Source organism: Clinocottus analis, unplaced genomic scaffold (genome assembly GCF_023055335.1).
Source record: "Clinocottus analis isolate CAN_PGR_092001 unplaced genomic scaffold, fCliAna1.0.p SCAF_17, whole genome shotgun sequence".
In the NCBI taxonomy this organism is placed as follows: domain Eukaryota; kingdom Metazoa; phylum Chordata; class Actinopteri; order Perciformes; family Cottidae; genus Clinocottus; species Clinocottus analis.
In genome coordinates this window covers 13,731,150-13,757,422 of record NW_027175898.1, presented here as the reverse complement: position 1 = coordinate 13,757,422, position 26,273 = coordinate 13,731,150, and the positions used below count along the sequence as shown (strand labels likewise).

Here is a 26,273-nt window from a genome sequence, read left to right as displayed (position 1 = left end):
CCAACCAGCGTTGGAGAATCAGCTGATTTTTGTCACATGACCTCCGTTGACGCGCACCTCGCCTCTTAGCATAACAGGTTAAGAGAAAACAGCAGCTAGGAGTGTAAATAGTCCACAGTTTCGGGGTAAACATCACAAAGAAATGAGTAAGTAACTTTATTAAATATTCGCTAACTTGTTATTGATTTGCATGTGTGCCTTCCAGCTGCTACGGAAGTTAGCTAACTTAATGTGTGAGTCAAAGCCAGTCAGCAATATTTGTAGCTAATGCTAAAGCCAGCTAACTGAGACATGAAGGTTTTAGCTGTCAAACTTCAAAAGAGTTGATGGAAACGTTGACAATTTAAACGCGTATGTAAAGGCTTATTTAGTCCTGCTGACTGAGCAGCTCATTTTTACAGCTGTTTAGATTTCTTTCTCAACTTTTGTGGTTTGTTTGAAAGGACAACCAAATGTAACGTTAGACTTGTTCATAAAGAACTGAGTTGTGTAACGTTATCTGTAAAACCCCCCACATCTGTGATTCAGATGGCCTCTGAGGGAGGGGGTGTCATTTGAATAAAACATGCAGAAATGACAGATTGTTAAGAAGCAAGTTCAGTTCACTCTTTTCTGAAAATCGTTCACGTGTACAAAACAAACAAATAATAGATTACAATATTGAAAGTGTGTCATTTTATGGAGTGATTACATAAACTAACTGATGCTGTAACCATACAGCATGTGTCAATGCAAAGAAAAAGACGATTGTAGAATTTTAAATCAAATATTTACATATAATACATTATACTGTACATATTGTTATTTTGTACTGACATGCATGACTTACTGTGTAGAAATAAAAATTCAAATTTTACACTTAAAAAACAAAGCTGCTTATCCAGAACCAACCAACCCATTGTTTAATAAATTAAAGGCTCTAAAAGATTACACACTAATCATGTGTAAACAACAAACAACAACAAATTACCACCTGCTCATATCCAAAAGTTGTTTAAAACAAATGAATGATTATTTGCAGATATAATTATATTTTATTATAACAATGATCCTGTTTTATATATTGACTTTATAATCATACAATACATGCATTGTTTTGTTTTGTCAAACTATAACTGAGGTGGCTTTTGCTTTCTCTCTCAGGTGAGGAAAGCTCAAGCGTCCTCCTTGGCTGTATGGATGAAAAGTTGCTTGTCCAGTTGTGACAACTGATCAGAGGAGCGTCACAATGAAAGTGGCCATGTATCCCTTCGGCAGAGAGGCTGAGACGTCTCTTCGGGACCTGTTTGAGTACTTCAAGAGGTGCCTGCGGCACGGAGAGTGGGAGTTGGCCAATGCCTGTGTGCCACAGCTGGTTAACTCAACGGATGGACTTTCAGAAAACCTACAAAGCATAATCAAAGCTATTGTCTGCCACCCTTACAATTTAAAGTAAGTCACGCATTTGTTTCTGTTGTGTGTAAACATGTGAATTCTTAGATAAATCCAACATAAGGCAGTATTGTTATGAGTCTGCAAAAGTCCCAAAACCACACCCTTACATTTGTGTTGTTTGTGATGTGGATTTAATGGCACTGTGTTTATTTGGAAGATGGGAGTCTGTAGGCAGTCCACACAAACTGGCTTGGTTTTGGCTTCAGGTTTTGGAGAAATGGACAGAAGAGCAGGTAACACTGAAGAATACAGTTTTTATTTGACTTACTCTTAAACAGCATATTTATCAACGTCATCCTGCAGCTTTGTGTTGGTATTTGAGAGCATCTCTGTTTGTCTGAACTTACAAAATATGTTTTAGTCAAAGTGTTTTGTTGGGACCAGAAAGACAATTTAAAAAAATTGTCACTGTGTTCACAAAGCAGATGTTATGACATGATGTGATGAGATGACTCTACTCTTGTTTACTGTCCACTTCAGGTCCCTCTCAACGTCAGAAGAGAGCTGGAGTTCCTTCTCCTCCTGGAGGAGTTGGGCTCAGAGAGCATATCGCCTACTGTTCTAAAGGTTATTCTCACTTAATCTCATTTTACAACCGTCTGCTGTTGATAATGAAATTGTAAAAACTAGATAGGAAAGTGTTTACCTTTTTAATTGGATTGAGAAGTAAGCTTATGTTCACACAGGATTAGTGTACAGAGATTAACGTGATGTGTTCTGTTTTACATGTTGTGATGAGAGACTGAGATAAATTGTCTTTCAGCAGGAGTTGCACCGGGCTTTCTTGGACACACAGTCTGAGAAAAAAGCACCACAGGGTTCAAAGACAACAAATGCGACCGTTGAGTCTAGCCTGCGGACCTTATTGGAGAAAAAGAAGCCCAGACTCGCCCTGTCTTTAACGCAGTTCTTACAGGTAGAGTCAAACATATTGTAACTACAAAGCAAAGCAAAGCAAAGTAATCTCTGTAAATTATACAAATGTACAAATAGAAATATAACCTATGTAATGTACATGTGTCCATTGAAGGTTTTTCGTGTTGAAATCAAACCTTTGCTAACTTTTCTCCTCCTCCAACAGGACGAGTCGTGCACAGACGACCATGCTCTGCAGAACACTTTCATCCAACACCTTGTGAAGGTGCTGGGAAAACCGGAGAGAAGGCTGGAGAAGGTGGGTGAGTGGGTGGAGGAGATCTACGCCGTGCTGTCTGTGATGCCATGGAGCTCTGGCAAAAGCGGTGGGCAGCTGGAGGCGCTGTGCGAGGCGCTGTGGGCCGCCAGAGACCAGCCCCTGAAAGAGGAGAGGATCCTGAGCTCGCTGCTTCGCCCTCGGTGCGATGCCCTCGTCTCCGTTTACTGCGCCGCCGCTTTGAGGCTTCAGAGGGATCATCTGCTGAGGAGCGCGCCTGATACGCAAGGTAGTGCGAGTATGTTCTTACTCTGATACAAACAGGTTGTGGTGCCACATTAACTTCTCTCTCCTTCGACCCTTGAATTCGTCAATAAAAGTTGAGCATTATTTGTTGTTATCATAGTTTAGGGATCATCAGGATTTGCTTTATACTTTAAGATTTTAGTATTAATCTAAGACGTGGCCCTTTAAGTTATCTTCTTGTTGATCAGTTAGAACAGACTGCTTTGTAAAATCGCCGTATATTTTCCAACTTCCTCTGAATCCGTTCCTTTTTTGAGCTGTTTCAGCAGTCAAGTTGCCTTTTTTTGATTTAATAAAACTCTTAATCTTTGATTTAATAGTAAGAATACGGATACAAACCATTTACACAACTTCTTTGCTTTCAGTTTCAAAGCGCAAACGTCGACACCACCTGCTTTCCTCTTTGAATCACACTTCTGCTTCTGTGGCTGTGAGCACTTGGCAGATTTAACTTTGTGTCTTAAAAAAACTTGACACGTGACATGTTTTCTTGCCACTCTGCAGTTTTGTTCTTATATCATGTGGCATTAACCAACGGGGGAAATTGAAATGCCTCCCATAATATCTCATCTACCGAGTCGCTAGTGTTTCCATGAGCACACCCTCCTTGTGCTGAAGATATCTTGATCTGGCTTGCGTGCATGTTTTTTTGACGCAAGCTTTAAACACAGCTGTTTGCAGGATGTATAGCGATGAGATGATGGATACCTTAGTCGCTATGTTATAGTAATATGACGATGGTTATAATAGGATCGGTCATGAAACTAATTTAGCTATTCTGTCCATTCTTTTTAGCGTAGGCACACAACGCAAGTACTGCCAAACGTTGCCTGTGAACATTTCAACACAAGCTCTCCGTGTGTCATAAATAGTTTTGTCTGTTTTCATGGGAAACTGGCTTTAGGAATAACTGCATACAAATTGCCTCCTGGTCTCCTCGCTGGCCTCGCTTGCTCATGTGGGTCCGACAGAGGCATAGTTAAGAAATTGAGACCGTTTCATAACCAATTCACTTTAAGTAATAGCCTGTTAAGGATCGTAATGCTCAACTTGTTTCCACTATTCTCATCATATCCCTTTTCTTAGTGGACCTTCCTGAAGCAGAGAAGTTGGCCCTCAGTTTATGTTGCCACAAGGATCGCCCGTCCATCTGGAAGACCATTTATTTTGAGTGCCTTAGCAGTGGAAAGCATTTCCTTGAGCAGGTCCTGGTAAGTAAAGCTTTGGGGAAAATAGTAGAACTAGTTTCGTAATCAGATTTAAATCCACTCAAGAAGTAATAGTGTACGACGTCTTTCAGCTGCAACATGACTCTGTATTTTTCATAATTAGTCAAGTGAAGTTGGTTAGCAATCGCATGTGATGAAATGTACTAATGCAATAAGATTGGTTCCTTCCTGTAGGTTACTGCGCTTGACCTGATTAAACACGAGGAGTTTTCTCAGCTGAAGGACTTACTGAGGTTGGAGTTCCAGCCTTTATCTCGTCTGCTGTTGCTCCTCGGTTGGACTCAGTGTCGCAGTCTGAGCGCGGCTCAAACGCTGCTCAGCGTCCTTCACCGAGAGCAGGTCGGACATCTGCTCCCACCGTTCACCTCTACAGCTATTTTACAGCTATAAAGTGTTGTTTGCTGATCCGCTCTCTTTCTTTTTAGGCACCAGCCAATGATTCTGTTCTGCAGGAGTTTTCTGATCTTCTGTCCTCTCAGCTTGATATACTTGAATGGTGTAAAAACAACAATCCGTAAGCTTTTGTTTGTTTTTACAAAGTTTGACTGGCATTTAACTCGATCTCAATCGTTATTTTTCACACTTTTACGTCTTTTATAATTGTGTCTGTGCAGAGGGATTCCGATGGAGGCATTGCTGGCACAGCTGCACACGCTGGACAATCACTCCGCTCTCTATATTCTGCATTCTCTGACACCTTTGGCTCAGTTTGAGGAGCGCAAGATACTGGATCTGCTGCAGCAGCTGCCCAATTCAACAGGAAAAGGTCAGCATCTTCATCGTCTTTTCTCTCGTTGTTTGTCCTTTCGCTGTCTGGATGTTTTGGGGTTGATTGCCAAAAGAATAATGCAATTTTCTTTGACTTGCAGATGACACTGAGGTCGTCAGTAATCTCAGTTCTGGTGTGCAGAGGAACAAAGTTTTGTTCCAGGGCTTCTGTGCCATGAAGTATGCCGTCTATGCTCTTTGTGTAAATGCACATAAATACTCCAATTGCACCGAGTGTGAGCCGATGCAGCAGCTCTATGAAGCAGAAATGGACCAAACCAAAAGCCCAACATCCTCAGAAGGTACGAAAGCTGTCTGTCTTTTCTGCGGTGAAGTTTCAGTTTGATGACTAATCTGATCATTTTTGCTGATTATTACATTATTATATGCAAGAAGACAGTGATGTCTCTGTGGATAACCTGTTTAAATATACAGTATTTGTTAGTTAGTTTTGAAATTTGCTTTTATCAGCTTCTCAAATATTCCTGCTTTTCTTAATTTTATATCATATTAAACTGAATATCTTTGGGTTTTGGGGCTGACAAAACAGGACATTTAAAAACATCCCTTTGGTACAACTCTATGTAAATAATATACAATAATAATTCAGAATATTCAAGATTAAATACGGAACATCGCTGAAAAAAAACAAAAAATTTATCAGAAAAGAAAATGCAAATATTCTCTAAGATTATCAAGTCAAAAAATTGCTAAACATATGTTTGTCAAGGAACCACATCCCTTCACTGTGTGAGGTTGGATTAACCTCATCACACCTCAGACGATGCCAGTAAACAGGAAATGCCACCGTGTGGAGTGTGGGGGTCCACATGAAGGTGATATCCTTGTCGATGCACAAAAGCAATCTCCACATCCAGATCATCATTTTCTTTTCGTCTGGGTACTTCTGATTATATGGTGATTCTGGGCTCAAATCACAAGCATTTCCTCATATTGCTAAATCCGATTGCAAAGTATAATTTGATTTGAATTACACAGCGTTGCATCTGTGGTGTGATGAAGTGAAGCTTGTGGTTCTTTGACTCTTTTTTCTTGTAAATTAACCACTTTTTCTCCTGGAATATTACTCCCTTTCCCCAGTCCTCTTATTTATTTATTTTTCAACCTACCGTTACTCTAAACGCCAAACGCAGACTTTGAGAAACTCGTGTATAAAATGTGAAAAAATTAACAATTAATCGATTTAATCCCAAAAATAATTGGCAGCTTCATAAATAATGAAAATAATAGTTAAATACCGCCCAAAAAAATTGCGTTTTTCTACATAACTTTTTGATTTTACTTAAATATCACAAGTAGAATCTTGGTTGTCTTTGTTTATTGATCTTTTCTTTTCTGATATCGTCTTGAATGAAACCCGGACCTTGTTCTTCTCTGTTCGTTGTGTTTTCCAGGTTGCCATGTGCTGTCCCAGCACTACCTGTCAGAGTGTCAGCTCTACCTGGAGGCCGTTCCTGCCATGTTCCGCCTGGAGCTCCTGGAGAACATCTTCTCCCTGCTCTTCCTGTCCACCGCTGACTTTTCCCAGCAGATCCAAAAAGACACAAGCTGGAACCAGAACACCGGGAACGTCACTCAGTCAGAACTTTCACCAGATACAAGAAACACAAGCATAGAATCGGGACCCGAAGCGGAGACGGATGAGACCGAGTACAGCCGGACAGAGGCGCAGAAGCTGCGTTCAAGTTCATCGTCAGAAGCCCACAGGGGTCACCTGGAGCTGGGACACTACATCCAGGGTTGCAGGGGGTTTCTGTCCGACGTGGCGGCCATGACGGGTTTCCTGAAGCTGCTGAAAGAAGGGCTGGAGGGCATGTGTCTGCTCGGCCAGGAGGGCCAGGAGGCGGGAAGAGCGCTTCTTCGAGAGGCCGGGGCGGCGGAGAACCTCGGCTGCTCGGTGACGGCTGAGACGTTCGGGCCTCGTCTGCAGAGGTTGTCCAAACGTACTGCAGAGGCTCAGTGGAGGCTGCAGATCATCACCAGCAATCAGAGTAGTGGAAGTGGTGAGATGGACAAAATATTTCTTTGGCTTTCATTTTCATTTTTTAAATATTTGATTTACCTCCTCGGCATGCAAGACATAGCAAAGGAAAATCAGCAACAACTGGAATTCACAAACATTTGATTGGTGTCTCATCTTAATGTGTGTGGTCTTTCTTGTTTTTGCGTTACTGCTCAATGAATTGTGGCAGTCATTCTAAATCTTGACGGTAAATTCACTTGCAGGTTCAGAAAGTCCTCTCCAGAGGGCAGCGGTCAGCTCTCCCGTCACTTCTCTGGGACGGAGCAAGAGTTCAAGCCTGAGGAGGAGGAAGAGACCTGGGAGACAAACCTCAGTGGAGAAACACAACGGAGAAGTCAGCACGAGTGCATCAGGTAACAACAGCCTGTCTTTTATTTTTGTTGATTGATTTGGTGTCACATTGAATCAAATCAAATGTTTTACAGAATAAACCACAGTTTATAAATCAAGTGAAAAAACATTTTTTTTGCTTTTAAATGACTCAAATCCAGGCTTTTGTCCTCCAAATTTGTTGTTTTTTAAAGACTTTTATTATTTGTGTGGATTTCTGACGTGTTTATTTGTCCTTTGTCAGATGGTGGAGGAGGGACAGGATGTGTGGACCTGGAGGTTTGTCCATGCGGAGGCCCACACAGCTGGCTGGTCCCCGCCATGTTGTCCCCTCCAGAGTCTCTGCTCATGTCCTGCATCCACCGAGGAAACTTCATGGAGGCTCATCAGGTCTGTGTGGAAAGCTGGACTTGTGTGTGTGTGTTTTTAACATCCCAAAGCTCTTATACTTATACCTAAATATGATTTAGGGAAACCTTTAACAGCATTGTGTATTTCGTGGCTTCTCTGCAGGTGTCTCTGGTGTTTGATCTGGAGGCGTCTGCATGCTGTGGTGAGCTGGTGTTCATGGAGCGCTACAAAGAAGTGCTGGTGGAGCTGGACCGGGTGGAGCAGAAGATAGAGAGCCAGTCTAGGTCTTCATCCTCGTCCTCCTCAGAGGGCTTGGGGACAGCGGCTGTGTCAGCGACAGGAAGGAGTCGGCTGGGCAGCAGTGGGCTATCCACCCTGCAGGCCATCGGAAGTGCTGCTGCTGCGGGTTCGTCGTCTTTTTATGTTGCTCTCAGTTCATGGAATAAAGATTTTAACCTGCTTAAGATCTAACCGAAGATAGCCTCGTTCTTCTTGTTGCACACAGTGAGTGCAGTTTAAAGCTGGTATCGGCTGCATTAGACAAACCAACAACAGTTTGGTAGATTTTGAAAGTATCCAACTAAATATCCGAGCTCAGTGTTGCGAACTCTTTTCCGATAAAGAGTAGCTAGCAGCAGATTTCGCAAAAGTTGCTAATTCTTGCAAGACAGTCGGCAACACTGACCTTCAGGCCTCCATCCAAAGCTCATTATGAACGTAAACAGCCAACATGGCTTTTGTCGCTAGCCGTCAGTGACACTGGTGGTGATTTAGTGAACAGGCAGAATACGCACAGGCATTTCATTTGGGCCCAATTAAATGATTGTTTAGGCTCATTACAGCCAGAGATACCAGCTTCCTTAATTTCTTTTCTCTTTTTTTGTCAAAGCATTTAATTTATGGATGCTCTCAAGAGATTTTTTTAGCATATTTAACAAAAAAGGTTTCAGAAATACATCATCGGCTCAAGCTTTAATTGTTTTTTTTTATCGCACTTTCAGCAAAATATCCAGAGAATAGATGTGAAACTGCTGTTTGCCGCTGTGGCAGGTTGAGTTGCTCTCATGAATTCAGATTTATTATAAGAAGTCTCTGCCGATTCTTCTTCCTTTTGTTGATGTTGAAGTTCTTCTTTCCTAACTGGAAGTCTCTTAGCTGCAAATATTATATTGTGACTTTGAATGCATTTAGCTAGTTATCCAGATGAATAAAATAAACCACTAAGCTTGAAAATAAACCTATAAAATGCATCGTTTGACTCGTCATATGTGTTTTGTGCTTTACATGTTTACATTTTCAATGATTTTATTGCCACTTCTTATTAGTATTTATCATGCACAGTACATAACTCAGGATCTGACTTGTCTATGTGTGTTTCTTCCCCCGCAGGTGTGGCTTTCTACTCCATCTCAGACATAGCGGACCGTCTCCTCAGCACCCCTGCTCACCCGATGCCCTCACTGGAGGACGGCTACTGGCTGAGCCGCTGCACTTCAGACCCCTCTGGCCTCCTTTACACACTGCTGGAGGAGCTCAGCCCGGCAGCCATGGCTGCCTTCGACCTGGCCTGCTGCCACTGTCAGCTCTGGAAGACGTCCCGACAGCTGCTGGACACCGCGGAGCGCAGACTCAACAGCAGCCTGGAGGCTCGAGGTATGCGGTTTCTGAGAGTTTTATGGTCTTTCTTGGAAGATTCTTTAGCGATTATGATGATTCATGGAGCTGCTGCTGGTTGCAGAAACTGAAACAAGACTAACTACAGTGTCATGTGTTTATTAGCAGATTTGAACATTTTAATCCCTGTCTGCCTCCCCAGGAGTAAGAGTTGACCCTAAAGTTCCCCATTCTGAGGGGATCTGTGGATTTCCTATGGTATTACAGCACATCAACAAGATCCTGAATCATTCTCCTACGAATAAGAGCTCTGTCAAAACAGGTGGATAGAAATACTCAAACGTGTATTCTTGGAATAAGAAAATGTGTATTTACATGTCATTTAGCTGCTTTGAATGGAAATAGACAACCGTACAATGACCTGCAGAATGAAGGCAATGTAGAGAATAGTTTCTTTGTCATTGATCCTCTCTTGTTCCTAGAAGCTGTTGGGGAAGACCAAGTGTTCACCAGCCCGTTTGGTTGCTGCATCCAGGAAGTGCTCCTGTGTTGCTACCCAGACCTGAGTGAAGAGTCCATCGCCGCTCGGCTCAATCTAGCTCAACGTTTGGAAACCATCCTGCACACCCTGAGCACCGCTACAGACGGCACAGGTCGGCTCAGTTACTTTCGTTTTGGTAGCTAAGTGTTGAACTGTTTATGTCAGATACAATACTTAAAAAACACTAGTGGAACATTTGAGCCGTACCACGTTGGCCTTCTGTGGGAAAGTCTGAATGATTCGACCTCTTGTTTGAACAGAGGGCACCGTGGGCAGCGCGCTGCTGGCACAGTTGGTTGAACAGGCCAGTCTGAAGCAGTCGGAGCTGGACGCCCACCCCGTGCGCTCCAGCATGAAGCAGCTACTTCGCTCTCTGGATCAGCTTTGCCCCTTCGAGCCAGACGGAGATCTCGCCAGACCAGATTACGTGCGCAGTTTCCTCGACTACGTCAACACACTGGCGTCTGTGTTGGTGCGCAGCCTTGGTTCAGAAGGTAAAGTCGTTCATTACTGAGGTTTTGATGCGTTTTGGGAAGATTCTTCTGACTTATACATTGCTCATTATCCCAGTTTGTACTAGAAAGGAAATCAAATAATACACTCACTTTTTATTCCAAAGTACAGCAATTCTAAACTAAATACTGACTTTACCAGCAGTCCAGCAGTGACTTTTCTTCTTGTTCCACTTGGGTCTCTTAGATCAGAGCGGCGAAGTGAAGCTTGGGAATCCACTGCTGGTGTTGCTTCAATCCCCGTTTCAGCTCCTCTCCTACCTGCTGTTTGACAGACAGGTGTCTCCTGACAGGTACGCACTGTCAACAGGACCGAGCGTACACATGCTGCAGTTTGCATGTTTGTATTATTCCTCACATTGTTACACAAGTTTACTTTGTGAATGGTGTTGTATTTAAAGTGCTTTAATAAATGAACATATTTTTATATATTATTGTTATTAACTGTTTCATGTTCTGTTTGCACCCCAGGGTGCTGTCCTTGCTGCGGCAGGATGGCCTGCGACTGAGCGTCCAGCAGGTGATTGTCCAGCGATGCTGTGAGACTCTGCCGGTGTGGATTTCCTGTCCAGCCGATGACGGCGACTCCAATCCGGCCAAGAAAGATGACGGCGTGTTCAGCGTGGCCAGTTTGTCCGTCCTGCTCCAACAGCACGCTCAGGAGCACGTGTCAACTCTGGGAATCACAGAGCCTCGGTCTGAGCCGAGCTCGGAGTCCGAGGACTCCGGGGAGGACAACTCCAATGCAGCCACCAACCTCTCCACCTCGCCACCATCTCATTCCTCCTCCTCCTCTTCCTCCGCCTCCTCATCTTTCTCAAGCTCATTCCTCCTCACACCATCAGCCCTGTCTTTCCTCAAGTCTCGCTCCCCTTTTCTGGCCACGCTGGCATGCCTGAGTGCCTGCAAAGGAGAGATTGCCCGTACACAACCCTCCGGATGGTCCGGCTATTTCCGCAGCAGCCGTAAAGAGGTCGCCCTCGATGGAGAGCAGATTTCCCGTGAAGCAGATAACCTCCTGAAGGAGTTCCCTATTCTCCGGGCCTACCTCCACACCATGGCTGAGCCGTTGCTGGACGCCCAGTTAAGTGAGAGCGAGGAGGGTGCTTCAGCCGGACTAGGGGCGGTTGTTTGCGGGAAATCCGTCGTCAGTCTCCTGCTGTCTGGACCTCAAGATGAAGTTGCCCAGGCCGTGGCGGCTGGGGCCTTCCAGAAGGCTCTGACCTCCAGAGACCTCAGCCGAGCCCTCAGTCTGTTGGAGCTGTACGGGCAGGGCTGCAGCCAGGAGGGGGCGCTGAGAGACCGCCTGCTAGCTTGCGCTGCCTTAGAAGGTGAGAAATATATGGATTTTAAGGCAGCTACGTGTATATGCGGCATGTAGTTTGACGTTGATCAACAGTACATTTTAAGATTGGCGACAATTTCTTATAAACAATTATAATTTATGAGGCTGAAATACCTGGTTGCAGATTTACTTATTACCTGTTTTTTTACATCACTGTAAATAAATAAGTGCAGTAAATTGTTATTGGGTTTAGAACAAAACACATTGAAGACGTTACTTTTCCGTTGTAATAAACGTCACTAAAATGTTTGTTTATCTTGTTTTATCGAACGCTCAGATGGAGATGACGGTATCGGTCAGCTGTTCCGCGTTCAGGACGCTAACCTTCGAGCGCGCGTTGCCCTCCAGGCTCTGGAGCGCTGGCCTCTGTCCGCCTGCCTGGAGCTGCTCGAGTTCTGCCTCCATGACCTGAGCACCGACGCCTCGCTGAGGACCGACTTGGAGCTCAAGAAGAAAGAACTGGACATCTATTACCGGGTAATTCACAGCGCTCAACCGAGACAAAGTGACTTATTTTTTGTCTCCAGATAAATCGAGTGGGTATGCAAGCATTCAAACCAGGTCGATAAATGTAGAAGCTGTCAAAACAACAGAAAGGAGAGTAATTGTTGATATCAAAACTGATAAATATACACCTGTCCTTGTCATCAGGCTTACTTTTGACATGTTGTGACTTCACATCGTGACACATCAATTGTTTTATTCCTCTCTTGTCGCAGATGCTGAATTTAGAGCCTCCGTTTCCTTGGGCTACTTGGCAGGAGCTGAGAGCGGAGTCTAAGACAAACTCTGAGTCCATGTTGTCTGTGATGGTGGAGGCAAAAGTAAATACAACACACCTGCAGCTGTTTACTCACTCATTGCATCTAGGATGTCAACTATAATTTAACAATGTGTTATAACTTAATCTCTAAACACATATCTGTTAATACATATAATCCAATATTGTGTTCTTCTTTTCTTTCTTCCAGGAGTTTGCTCTTTGTGCACAGTGGGTTGAACTTTATCCTGTATCGGAGCAGCTGAGGCTGCAGCTACAGACTGAGCAACTGCTTCATCTGCTGGAAAAGGGGCAAACAGATGAGGCTTTCCAGGTCAAGTCCACTGACGTCCGCTTAACTTTAGACTGAAATCCATTTAAGGCTTTAAAATGACATTGGTAAATTTGTCAAGGATCACTAATTTAATCCTGACCTCAAGCAGAAGCTTACAATATACTCATCAATGTCAATTTGTACGTAGAGAGAAAGTGCTTGTGAGGCCTTTGAGCTTTAAGAACATGTACAGTTTCTCTCTCTTTTTGTTAATGGGCTTTTTATTTTACTTGTTTTCTTTAGTTACTGGAGGACCTCTCAGACTTTGTGGTTGGCCTGGACATTTGTGAGCGCGCTCTGGACCGCCGGCCCGGATTGGCTGCCTGTCACTTCCTGGCCGACTACCTGACGCTGCATTTCCAGAGGCAGGTGTCTCCGGCACGTCGACGTCACATCCACGCCCTACACCTGGGCTCTAAGGTTCGTTAACAGTGCACCAGTGTCATTAAATGTAGTATTTAGTGGTGATATCTGCGGCACCGATGTGCTGTATCATAAATGTAAACAAGGCATGATCTAAACAGCTGGTAGACTATAAATGGATCATATAAACAATTATTTTTAATCTATGTTTTTAGTTCTGTGGACATTTTTTGTTGTCTTTTATCCTCAATAAGTTCGCTCAAAGGACAGAACATTAGGTTCATGCTGACGGTCACAGACAGACATTTTCCTTTTTGAGTGGCCGAAACAAATCCTCAGTAACACGATTAATATTTGGTGATTTTAACATATGTGATTGTTCCCCCATCACATGTACTTGTCACTTATTTTATGCAGCTTATTGAGTCTTTGAACTTTATTTAATCGTACTCTCGATCTTGTTTTCTCACTGGGCTTGACCTTAAACAACCTTGAGACAACAGATATGCGTGTCTGTTTTGATCACTAGGCAATTATATTTGATGCTCTGCTAATTCCTGTCTTTGCTGCCAAATTCTCTGAGGCTTTTTTTTGTTGATGTCCCAAAGTGACACAGATGAACGAGTCACTCATTCTCACCCATCCTGTTTGGCAGTACTTGAACTCAATGCCTTTTCCAAAAATAGGAGGTCAAAATCTCGAGCTCCTCCATGGTTCAGTGACACGACTGAGAATGCATAAAGGCTGAGCGTCAATAGGAGGCAAATAAATAACAGATCCTCCACGATATCTGGAAAAATCAAATGCTCACAAATTGTTTCGGGCAAAAGATTTTGTTTTCTCAGACCATATATCAAAGAGCTGTATAGATATAAAGTTATGTTTCATACCATGAGGCCGTGTTTGGCAACAGCTGCTGAATTGCTCCATGTCTTCAGGTTGTTTAACCATCAGCGGGTGTGTTTTGTCCTCCAGGTGTTGCTGACTCTGCCCCCAGCAGCCAGGCAGGAGTATTTCCCCCTGCTGACGGAGCCAATGCTGATGCTCGAGCAGCTGTTGATGAACCTGAAGGTGGACTGGGTGGAGGTGGCGGTGAGAACCCTGCGGAGCCTCCTGGTGGGTCAGGAGGCCGGCTTCGGTGCCGAGGACATCGATAAGCTTCTGGAGAACTACGCCTGCAAGGCCCTCGACTTCCCCTGCGTCCCGAGAGAGATGTCTCGATCTGGTCAGTGCCGAGTGAGCGTTGTAGGGTGACAGTCACCGACACAAGCAGATACAAAGCAATGTGTCATGTCTGTAACATAAACAAACTTGGCCTTGATTGACCTCAGGTGCCGACAGCAGACAATCTTTAATGCATTGTTCTTGGCTTTGGAATCAAAGTCTAAAACGGAAAATGTGCCTGTGTTCCAAAAGATGTTGTTGTCGTGACATTTTCAAGCTCGTGTTTTTAGCACAGCCAGTTACCACAGCAACTTGTGCCAAAATATTTGACTGCTTGTTTTGTCAGACTCTGTCATCAGCCTCCAGGACTCTCTGATGCAATGTCCCGCTCAAGACGGCGGCTCCCTCTCGTTCAGTAGAATCGAATCTCCAGCGACCTCGGCAGGTGAGACGTTTGCACGTTCAACAGTAACAACGTGATGCACATATTGATCCGCCATAGAGAATTTCCCTCCAAGATTAGTCACGGTTGGAGATTACATGATCTTTTCACAGGAAACATAAATGTTGCTTTTAAGAAATTCAAGTTATTTGTTTGATGTCTTTTCTTATGTGAATTTTGTGTTAATTGTTCAACTATTGATTGAAGTTTGGGATTTGTGTGTTCCTTTTTTGTGTTGAATGTCAGGCAGCAGCCCAACGCACACCTCATCAAACAGCACGGACAGGGAGACAGATCGAAGCTCCGTAGAGAGAAAACGTTCCTCGTCTGCTAAGTTCCAGCCACCCGAGCAAACCCCGGGCCGCAAAGACTGGGTCCCTGACACCAAGCAGGACGTATGCATGGTCTGCCGGCGTGAGAGGTTCACCATGGTGAGTGGGTGACACACCGATGTGGTCATGAGTCAAACAGACATGCTAATTAAAGAAAATCCTACCTTCCCTGACATTAAATGACCTCACCGCTGTATTTTAATGTTTCACAACCAAATGAGCGGTCTCTTGCTTTTTTTCAGTTCAACAGACGGCATCATTGTCGGAGATGTGGCCGTCTGGTTTGTCACTCGTGTTCAGAACACAAGATGTCCATCGAGGGCTGTCCAGGAGACGAAGACGTCAGAGTCTGTGACCAGTGTTACGCCTACTTTCACCCAGAGTAAGACTCTCTAGAGTTAAGTGCTGCAAACCTGAACATCCGAGCGGCAATATCAAGACAGAACACAAAAATAAGGAGGTTTATTTTACAACTTGTTGTTGCGTTTGAAAGGTCAGAGGCTGGTACTTGTACACAATTCACTTCAGTTTCAAGTGTCTTACCTGAAAAACAATAAGATAATATTTTGGGAAAACCCTGCGAGAAAGCATGCATATCTATATAAAATCAGACATGTTACTGTGTCTTTAATTTATTTGTGTTTTTGTTTTTTTCTTTCTTCCTTTCATCAGTTCTGACGATGAGCTGGAACCTGCTGAAGGTAAATTAAATCAGAAATTGCATGTGAACTTTTTACTCTAAGTAAAAAATGTGTCAAGAAAATTAAAAATTATGTTTAAAGAAGCCCACCTGCTACTTGGAATATCCAAAAATCAGCTGTTCTCAGATCAGTGATCTAGAGGCGTTGATGATGGGCTTCACACTGTCTCTCTCTGCTCTTCTGTTTTTGTGTAGTGGCTGGAAGCCCCGTGGTTACAGAGGAAGCTCTCGATGGGATGCTGCATCTGCCTGAAGTGGTGCAACGACAGATCAAACTCAGCACAAACGCTGCAGAGAACCAGTTGCTGAAGAGCGAGTTCTACTATGAGCAGGTCGGTCATATTCAACTCTTTGCAGACGGCTTCCATTAAGTGCAATGTAACAGTGTCATATTCCTTGAATTATGTAGAATTTCTTATTGAGTGCAGTATAACCAGCCTAAAGTTGAGTTTATTTCTCACATTTTACACATGTGACAGACCACTACACTGCTATTCAGTTGTCTTGTACTAGAATTAACCCACTAAAACTAATTATTGTCTTTTCCTAAAACTCCAAGGCGCCCAGTTCCTACCTCTGCGTGGCGATCTTGTCTCTGCACAATGACCAGGCGGCATGTGGTCATCAGCTCATCAGCCACTGCCGATCTCTCTCTCGTAAACTGACTAATCCAGAGGTGGACGCCTGCCTCCTCACCGACATCATGCGGCAGCTGCTCTTCAGCGCTAAGATGATGTTTGTTAAGGTTAGCCGCAGCCAGGATCTCGCCTTATGTGACAGGTAAGATCTGACTTGTTGTTAAGGACACTGTGCCATCATTTATATGGTGGGAAAGGGATTGTGAGACAGCTTGATGATAGATATGAGTGCGATGCTATCTAGGAAGGGTGAGGTCTCTCCAGAGCCACACCAATGTTTTTATTGCATGAACTCTCGTGTTCGCTGCAGTTCTAGGAATTGCATGATGCGACCAAACATGCCCAAACATTCCTAGAGGAGGATACATAAAGTAAACAGTAACATAAGTGAAAGCACTTGTGTGAACAGATTCCTAAATCTGCATTAACCTTCAGGCCTTTTCCCACAATGCACATAGCACAAGTTTCTATTTTCCAAAGACCGGTAGATTGACTTATAAAATACAAAGATTAGCTGTTAGATAACTACAAAATAACCTCCCACTCCCGACACCAGAAATGTAGCCCCTTGAACCTAGAAGCTGACCGATAGCCGATGGGTTTGGAGATTGAAGAAGTTGTTATTGCTAACATTTAAGCAAACATCTTTGTTCTTATATATCCAGAAGACACAGAGCAGCATTTGCATCACATATTAATTTGAGGCCACCCGGCGGATATATATCCCATACTCACGGGTACTCTCGTTCACTCTTTGGCTTCTTGATGGTCTACTTAAGAAACCCTGCGGCTGTAAAAGCAAATCAATGAGCTGATGGAGACTCAGTGGAGCTGCAGAGCTGGATGATCATTCTCTATGGGTTAATCACTACGGGAAAGTCCTTTTCACAAGTACACATAGTCAATGATTCTTTGTCAAAACATATGGATTAATGCAGCTTTGTCAGTTGGGTCTTAACTTAACAAATAAATCAGGTTCACCAAATGAGGACCGTTGAAGTCATGACCAATGAGTTATCAACCACAGTGATTATGTTTAAATGACTTCCACCTGATCTAAACCTAATGATACTGATTGCATTGCCCTTCGTGTCTCTACTTGCAGAGTGAACTCCTGCACTGCAGCAGATATGGAACTGATTTTCTTTCACAGTTTTGCTTCTTCTTTTATTGTATTCTCTGTTTCCACAGTTACATCAGCAAAGTAGACGTGCTCAAAATTCTCGTGAAGGCCAATTACAAATATATCCCTTCTCTGGATGACATCCTGGAGACTTCTGCTGTCACACGTCTCCGTAACCAGCTGTTGGAAGCAGAGCACTACCAGTTAGCAGTGGAGGTGAGGCAATTGGTGGTTCATTTTTTAAAATGTATTAAAAATTTTGTTATTTCACATTTATTCTCACGCTTCAATAATACACCCGACTCTCTCCAGGGCTGTGTTTCATAAGTCTGTTGTAAGATTTTAGTTTTGCAGACCACACCTTAGTAATAAAAATATATTTATTGCCAGGTGTCTACTAAGAGTGGCCTAGACCCCGGCGGCGTGTGGCAGGCCTGGGGGATGGCATCTCTCAAGGCAGGTAATCTTTCCGGAGCAAGGGAGAAGTTTGCCCGCTTCCTGAAGGCTCCAGTGGATCGCAACCAGCTCAACCAGGGTTCCTTACTGCTGCAGGAAGTTGTCACGCACCTGGAGACCACTGTGCAACCCGGTCTAGCCACGGTAGGAAAATAGTGGCAATCTCTGTCTTTATCTCCGCTGCCTGCAGGGACACGCTTCTATCAGAGGCCTCGATTATAACACACCGATATGTGCTGCGCTGTACTTGCCAAATACTTCACTCTTCAAAGCAACTTACAGTGTTTTATTAGTGGTGCAAGGATGGAGTAGTAGGTGGGGATTTTTACAATGACTCCAGCTGCAAATGTAAAATCTTATCTTATCTTATACTAAAGCAAGAAGTGCTCCTGTTTCCTCATACGTATTAAATAAGTGTAGAATGTAACAGTCAAACACACACATACATCCCAGTAACTATAAAAAGTCCAGGAATAGTTGGTGAACTCATTGGTGAAAAATATGGGGACGATATTTGCGTATAATGTACAGCTTTAAGAAATCCTAATCTGTCCTCAACACATTGCTAAAAAAAATCTCATTATAGTTTCCATCTTTTCTCGCTTAATATATATATAATGCTGTACCATATTTTGTAATAACACACAAGAGGTGAGGTAGAGTCACTCCTCTGTGTGCAAACTGTGCAAAGTCTGGATTACAGGAGTTTCAAGTTATAGAGTTACACTTATTTAATCATCACCCGCTACTACAATACGCTTTATCTTCTATATTATTAAACTGGAATGAATTACATGTGGGGGGAAAATGCTTATGCTTACTTATGTACACATGTATATCGTTGACCTTTTGTGTGTCAGTCTCCTGGTGAGGACATCTTGGCGTCCCTGAGGGAGCTGGAGGAGGCCCTGTGCGAGGCCGGGCCTGTGGATCGACCAGAGGGCCAGACGCAGAGGAGCAACCTCCACCAGGAGTGTCTCTACTACCTGAACACATACGGCACTCACATGGCTCTCATCAGCTTCTACATGCGTCACGACTGCATGACGGAGGCTCTGACATACGTGCTCAACAAGGTGAGGCGTGGTTTTTGTCAACAGCGTTCTGACATGCTTTCATGTTTTAAATGAATGCGGACCATTGACAGATGAATACATAGCCCCAGGAAAACGTAATCCTCTTTTGTTGTGTTGTGTGGTGGGAAATGCACCTTACTCGCGTTTGAGTCTTTTTAAGCTCAAATGACGAATATCTTAAAACAGATCTTGTCTTTTAAAGTATTTATTCCTGCGAGAAGAGGCACAGTTATACAGTCTGTAGAAGTGAACACCCGAGAGAAGTCACAAGCGGTTATATAGGTCGTGAACGAGGATGGGGCTGTATTGGGACATCCTGCCTTCGACAGTGGCAGACAAAAGCTGCTGCGTGACCCACGGGTCACCCAATGCAGGCATTGATAGTATGTACAATAACTGCTTGTATAGTTCATTTAGATAAGAATATAAAATACAAATAAGAATATGAAACTACCATTACATTTCTCCCTTTTGAGCATACTTTTGATCAACATAAACACAAAAGGTTTCCATTAGGACACAACAATGCACATTCAAGTAATAGTGTCATCAACACATTTGGTACGACTGTTGTATAGGCTAGTAAGGCTTCGTAAAACTCTCGTCTCGAGTGCAGGCTTCCTTTTTGTGTTGAGGCTGTAGGGCTGCCTACGAGTCTTGAGAAATTAACCATTGAGCCCAGAGGCGCCAAAAACCATGAAAAAACGCCAAATACAGGCCGCTAGTCAGTGTAACTGGTGACTGTTTAACCCTCTGCAGCTCGACACGCTTCTGTTCGAGCGACCATTTTGGCTGCCTGTGCAGAGAAATGGTGAGAAGGAGAACCAGACATGAGGGTGGCACAATTTAAAACAACAGCAAGACCAATACGATTAGTTCCTGTGGGTGGGTCATATGAGGCGCACCCATCAAAATGGAGCATGAGATCAAGGTTAGACAAAGGAGTTTCAGAGAGGTTCGGGCGAGGGTTGCACAGGGACTTGGAGTTCTGCCAAACAGTTATGTTCCTCCTGAAGGAAGCGATGCTTAATAGTTACATTTGGCACGTCGAGATGTGATAACTGAGTGATCTTGCGGCTAATAAGTGTGACGTTTCCTGTTCAAGAAGAGTGAGCGACACTGCTTGAGATGCGAGTAAAGTTACATGTGTGTAACCAACAATATCTCTAAAGACTAACCAGGATTACGGAGACGACGCGGGTGTCCTGGATCTAGTTTAGCCGAGAAATATGCTACAGGACAGAGTCTGGTGCCATGAGTCTGTTAGAGAAACAAAGTCATATAACCTTCTTTTCCGCGTCAGGAGTCCAGGTCAGTTTGTCCTGCGAGGAGAGACCTTTATCCTTTTATTGGTGCGCCAAGAACTCCAGTGGAGCATAATGTCCTGAAAATGTTACCTATTGCTGTACAAACGGTACCTACAGGAGGCTTGCTTCATGTCTTTGAAGGTGTTACAAAATGGTCACTGTGTCTGCCTCTCACTGTTCCTGTGTGGGAGAGGCAATCAAAAGGTCATCAACATGTTGTTGCAGTGCCTTGAGTCAACAGAAGAGGTGCTAAGCTGCCTCTAAGTGCATCATTGTCACAGACTCACAGTAGCCATGACAGAGGCATGCTGGTTAGATTTGTGTCCGACTTGGACCCAAATTGCTCTGACGTCATGCGCTTGTGGTCACCGTCATTCTCACGAGAGCGAGGCGGCCGTTGATTTAAGAGCCAGGCGCTGCAGAAGCTCTCCATGGACTGCGTGACCCAGTGCATGATGGGAAACTCTTTGACGTGTCGCTACATCAGAGCGCTGATTGGCTCTTAGATCTGACAGCAAACACCACGTGCTGTAGAAAATCCTTATTTTATGTGTAGTTGTCATACTTAATGCTCGATTGTTGACTATTAGTCTCAGGTTTTATATGAAAACATATCTTGTGTGGTTCATAATACAAAATCGTATTCATACAACACATCATCAAAACCAGTAGTAATGTATCTCACTCTTGTATCTCTCGCGGCTACACGCACATTTCTATATATATATATATATATATATATATATATATATATATATATATATATATATATATTTTTTTTATAAACACATATCTCAGTAGCCTGAAGTTCAGAACTAAATGGAAGTCATTTTTTCCTGTGACTTCCTGTGTATACTCTGAAGGCAGCCTGAAACTGTCAGACTTTATCGGAAATGGTACCAAAATAGTGTATTGATTTGGAACACTATGAATGCATTTTTCTTCTTATAAGAAGACAATTTTATGTATGTCTGACACGTGTATTCCCGTGTTCTCGTGGCTCAGGAGTGCCCGGACGAGGTTTTTCTGGAGGGCGTGTTGCAGCCCAGTCTGGAGCGCGGGCGTCTGGGCATGCTGCAGAGCATACTGGAAAAACTTGACCCCGGCCTGGAAACCTGCAGCCGCTACCTCATCGCCTCCTGCCAGTTCCTGCAGCGGCGGGGATACTACAACACTCTCTACCAGCTCCAGCAGTTCATGATGGTCAGACTCTTTAATGCGTCATGCTTTTTGAATCTTCATTTTCCAGGACGGAACCGAAATCAAAGCTCTGTGTCTTTCTGCCAACTGACATAAAAAAAGTTATTTTTTTTTCATTCATAGAGGCTTTTGATTTACAATTTCAATGTCCCGAAAGGGATAGTTATGTCTGTGGTTCAGACATGTACCATATAAGTACTCATTATGGTTTAAACCAGCGGTATCCCAACAATTTTCTTTTTCTTCTTTTGATCCCTTCATACGAAGCAATTTCTTAGGCATGAAAATGTCAAACTTTACAATATTTTGCAGTGAAAAAGCAAAGATGAGAGAAGTTTGATGAATATAAGGTTTTGTGAATTTTTATTTTTCATTTTCTACCACAATAATCATGTCGCACCCCATTAGATTAATCTTGTGACCCCAACAGTAAATAATAATAACAGCAAAAATGTCCCAAAAGGTTCCCAAAAATGTTACATTTGTTGATACTTTTTCATCAGAGAATGATGTTGTGGTGGTTTAATATATATTTTTTTTACAGATAAAGAAATAATACTTATTGTAATATGTAAAATGCTGTTTACCTGGACAGGATCAGGTGCGGGCAGCCATGACCTGTATCCGATTCTTCACTCATGGAGCCAGTTCGTACCTTCAACTGGGAGAACAGCAGGTACATGTTTCTTTTTTTATGTCTACAGTTTTGTAGTTTGCAAAAACGTTCCCTGTTCGTATGAGAAGTTGATCTTGACCTTTTTAAACTTGACCTTGTTCAGCGCTGGTTGGTCAGAGCCAAAGAGCACCTGAGGACGTACCTGCAGGAGCAGCAAGGTCGGGGGGCTGGAAGGAAAAGATCTCAGGTCAACTCATTCAGGAAGCTGATGTCGTCCAGCGACGTGTCCAGGTTATTCAATATATCTATATTTCAACGCATCACTTTATCACTTTAAAATTATTATTACTGCAACTTTTGAGTCACACATGTTTTTACATAGATCTTTTCCTATTTACTTATAAGTATGGAGCTCTCCTTTCTTATTTTGTTAGGCATATGAACACAATTGAGCTTCAGCTGGAGGTGACCCGTTTCCTCCATCGCTGTGAGACCGCGGCCTCCTCCAAGGCGCCAAAGACCAGTACGCCTTCCCCCAAGTCCTCTGCGTCCAGCTCACCACCGACACTGTTCGGAGGAAGCCCCGTGAAAGTTGAAGTTGCCTGCAAGGTGAGGTTTATATATATAAATAATATATAATACACTTTAGAGTTTAGTTTGTTAAAATGTCGCATTGCCTTACTGCTGAAATTATTCATGCGTTAAATCCCTGGAGCCGAGACGTGGGAGTTATTTGAAAAGTAAAAACATATATTTTAAGGCACTGTTAAAAAATAGTTTAAAGGATATAAACTCCCAGTTTTGGATGATATTTAATCCAAAGTTATTGAATGCGCTTCGAAGTATTTCAATTATTGTAATTTACACCTCAGTTGTATCCATTTTGAGGCCTTGAAGTGAGATCTTTATTGGAATAGTTTATAAAAAACGAAATATGTTTAAGAACACGTGTACATATTGTAAAATATTAAATGCCTGATTGTTTTCTGTGTTTCATGTATATTATTTATATAAGGAAATCCTGTCAAGCATGTATCATGAAATCTGTAATATGTCTTTAATTTCTGTCGTTGCAGGTGATGCTTGGAGGAAAAAACATAGAAGAAGGTTTTGGCATCGCATACAGAGTCATACAGGTATGTTGTGTGTGTAGGAGGGGATCTTTGCCGAATATATATACTCTATTAAAACGGAGCGCACCTCTGCCAACATGTCACGTTTGTCCCCAAATGTCCTTCACACTAAAATCCTTCAGAACGTTCGGCGAACAGACAAAACAAAGCCCTTTGCCCGTCGGTAACATCAGGTTAAAGTGATTTTATTTTGTAATCGAAAGCAGTCGGTTTTCATGAACTGAACGGGAAGGGGCTTTTCTGTTCAACATTGGTTTGACAGCGCTCATCCTCTCTTCCTCGCTCGCTTCCTTTCCTCAGGACTTCCAGCTGGAGGCCCAGGCGGTGTACGAGCGGGCCGGCCAAAGGCTCGTCCACCAGAGGCAGTACGGAGCCGTACGGCAGCTGCTCAAATGTGTCGGAGAATCGGGCACCGCCACCAAGAACGACTGCGACGCCCTCATCCTCAGCTGTGTTTCTGTTGCAGATAAGGGACCAGCTGACGTGAGTACAGAAAAGGAAGAGACTCCGAGTGTCCTTGGATAACTAATCACGACCGTGACTCCATGATGTTGACTTTGTCTGTTTATTTCCCGAGCTCTAAGTGCTCGCGGGCGATTTCCAGCACATAAAGCATGAAGACTTTGTTTTGCTGTTGTTTGTCTGATTTAGGCCAAGGAGCTGGAAGGTCTCATTCTGGAGACCAAGAGCACTGAGAGCAAGGTAGTGTACATGTTATCATTCTCTGCCTGACACTATCATTGTTTTTCTTGCCTAAGGCTGTTTATTATTAAGAAATAAAGAAATAGATTGATAGATATCAAAGTCACAATGACCTCTTTGGTATTCTGGTTGTGAAAAACACCCTGAACTGTTTCCTCCTTATTATCCCCATGCACTTGAATGACCTGCCCAAGAAGATTAAACCAAAAATGAGTGTTCATAGTTGTTTAGATGGTTGTATAAAAAAAGAAATCCTCGGTGGTCTAACTCTCATCACATCCGTCTGCAGATCAAAGCCTACCTGCTGTGCAGTAAACTGAGGCCGGCGTACCTGCTGGCGGTAAAGCTGGAGCCGAGCCGAGCGGGCCCGCTGGTACAGGAAGTCCTCCAGGCCGCCGAGGGAGCGCAGGACTCCGTGATGCAAAACATCTGTCGCCAGTGGCTGTCTGAACACCACAACAAGTCATCCCAGCAGCGCCCGGCCCGACCCAATGCCAGGTAAAGGCATGACCAGGGATTACACGAACAGCACTTGAAAACAAATGAGTCCCAAATAAGAGGATCCAGGGTTTCTAATGTTACACAGTTCTAGAAACGTGTGGGGAGGTGGAGGATTAGGAAACTCTCTGAAACATACGACTGCACATGGTGTGAAATGACAGCTGTCGTACATGTTACATGTTTTGTGGTCTGCTGCTGCAGGATTTTGGTGTCAATGCTCGACATTCTATCAAACCTCCAAGAAATTAAATTCTCATCTCGCTCCAGTTATGTACAGATAAACCTGAACCTGTGAACCTGTGACGTCGCTTTCAGGTTTGGTGATGTATTGTTGATACAGGGAGAGGTTAGTGGAAACATCTAGAAACCCTGACGATCACTTTCCTATGATGTTTGAGCAGCCTTCCTGTCCGTAAAAATTGACAAATCACCACCGTGCTTTATTTCCATTCTGGGAAATATTTTGCTACTGGACCGTAGTTACTGGATCGGAGCGACAACAACTGTTGCAAACTGCAACACAAACTGAGACGTTCTGACACAATATAAACTCATCTCGAACTCAGTATTTGTCTGAGATTAATCTCCTACTTCAGCCAAAAGGGAAAATATCTTGAACTGACTGGAGGGCCTCTAAAAAAATGTGTTGCCTGTCTCTTTTTTTTTAAATTTGTATTTATGTATCCCTAATGTGAATTCAGACGTAAATGCAATTAGTTGTTCTTTGCCAAGTACGGTACGTTTAAACCTTGTAAAGGTTTCTTGTTGTTGTAATCCCGATGAAGATGTTTACCTGTTTTACCTGATTGTTACCTGATTTATTGTAGAGCTCATTTTAAGCCCATCGTTCAGCGTATGTTCCCTTTTGGTCAAGGGAAATAAACATCAAACAAAAGTTGAGGTATTTTAGGGCATTTAAGACGGTGTTGAGAAAATTCACAAGAAAGTAAAAGTTCTCGGTTGGATACAGAAAGGGACCCACTCATAGATTATGTTATTGATGAAGTTTAATTTTATCCAGGATGTTAATTCACTAGTCTGGTCTCTGGATGTCTATTGTTATGCCTTATCCTGTGTCTATTTCCCAGAGTGTTGCTAATTTTAAATCAATTTCACTTTGTTTTTCGTGGGAAACCTGACAAATATCTGTCTGATTATAGAAATCCACAATGATTAACTTAACCAGATAATCAATTGATTAATGTTTAAAAAGGGATTTAACTTTTGCCATATTTTTCTTTCAATGTTTAATTTAGTTTTTTTTTACGTATTTTGTTCACAAAGAAACACCCTGGACAAATCCAGATAACAATGCAAAGGCATTGGCACCATAAAGCATGTTTTTAGTTTATTTATGTGACAATCACCGATGTTGCTGAAGCTGCCTTTGTCCAGGACACAACTCTCGATTACATGGGCACGGTGGTCTTTATTTAGAGAAGATACCGTGCTGTCCCTTTGTCTTGCTTCCCTCTGCTGCACTAGTCTGAGGACTGAGACTGACGGATCTTTCTATTAAGTGTTGATCAGCAAGAGATGAAATGAGATTCTTGCACTCTACTCCTTCTGAACTTGGACTGTTGTCTCATCACTGCCGCACTTTATACACCTCTTTTTAGTAAAACATTGTAAAATATGTAACACGGTAACTGCTTTCATGATGCAGGGACTAATGATTCTCAAATGTAATTGATTTCTTCATCCCATGTGAAATGAAATAATAAAAACAATGTACAGTAATGCTGAGTATTGACCTTAACGCTGCCAGGTTTCTTGAAATGAAAGTAATAGTTTGACATACACGTATGTATTTACTTGCC

General features: G+C 43.1%; 1 protein-coding gene across 2 annotated transcripts; it reads left to right on the top strand.

Annotated features, from left to right (window-relative positions):
- Positions 1-26,182, top strand: zfyve26 (zinc finger, FYVE domain containing 26). 2 transcript variants are annotated; one of them, XM_068581033.1, is made up of 43 exons: positions 1-146; positions 1,144-1,431; positions 1,592-1,667; positions 1,915-2,001; positions 2,201-2,350; positions 2,516-2,855; positions 3,959-4,083; positions 4,276-4,440; positions 4,527-4,615; positions 4,716-4,867; positions 4,971-5,171; positions 6,285-6,893; positions 7,117-7,266; positions 7,488-7,633; positions 7,757-8,000; positions 8,984-9,247; positions 9,411-9,530; positions 9,694-9,861; positions 10,010-10,243; positions 10,449-10,554; positions 10,733-11,592; positions 11,884-12,083; positions 12,326-12,430; positions 12,578-12,700; positions 12,944-13,120; positions 14,039-14,288; positions 14,574-14,672; positions 14,916-15,100; positions 15,244-15,383; positions 15,674-15,702; positions 15,897-16,033; positions 16,261-16,481; positions 17,531-17,678; positions 17,853-18,062; positions 18,779-18,994; positions 21,307-21,504; positions 22,097-22,177; positions 22,281-22,408; positions 22,552-22,726; positions 23,194-23,253; positions 23,551-23,733; positions 23,902-23,952; positions 24,242-26,182. In XM_068581033.1, exons 2-43 carry the CDS (start codon positions 1,229-1,231, stop codon positions 24,452-24,454), a joined length of 7,818 nt encoding a protein of 2,605 aa, XP_068437134.1. In that variant the 5' UTR covers positions 1-146; positions 1,144-1,228; the 3' UTR covers positions 24,455-26,182. The 2 variants fall into 2 exon arrangements, with proteins under 2 accessions (XP_068437134.1, XP_068437133.1); XM_068581032.1 differs by having other exon boundaries at positions 9,691-9,861.
- Positions 26,183-26,273: the final 91 nt, after the last annotated feature.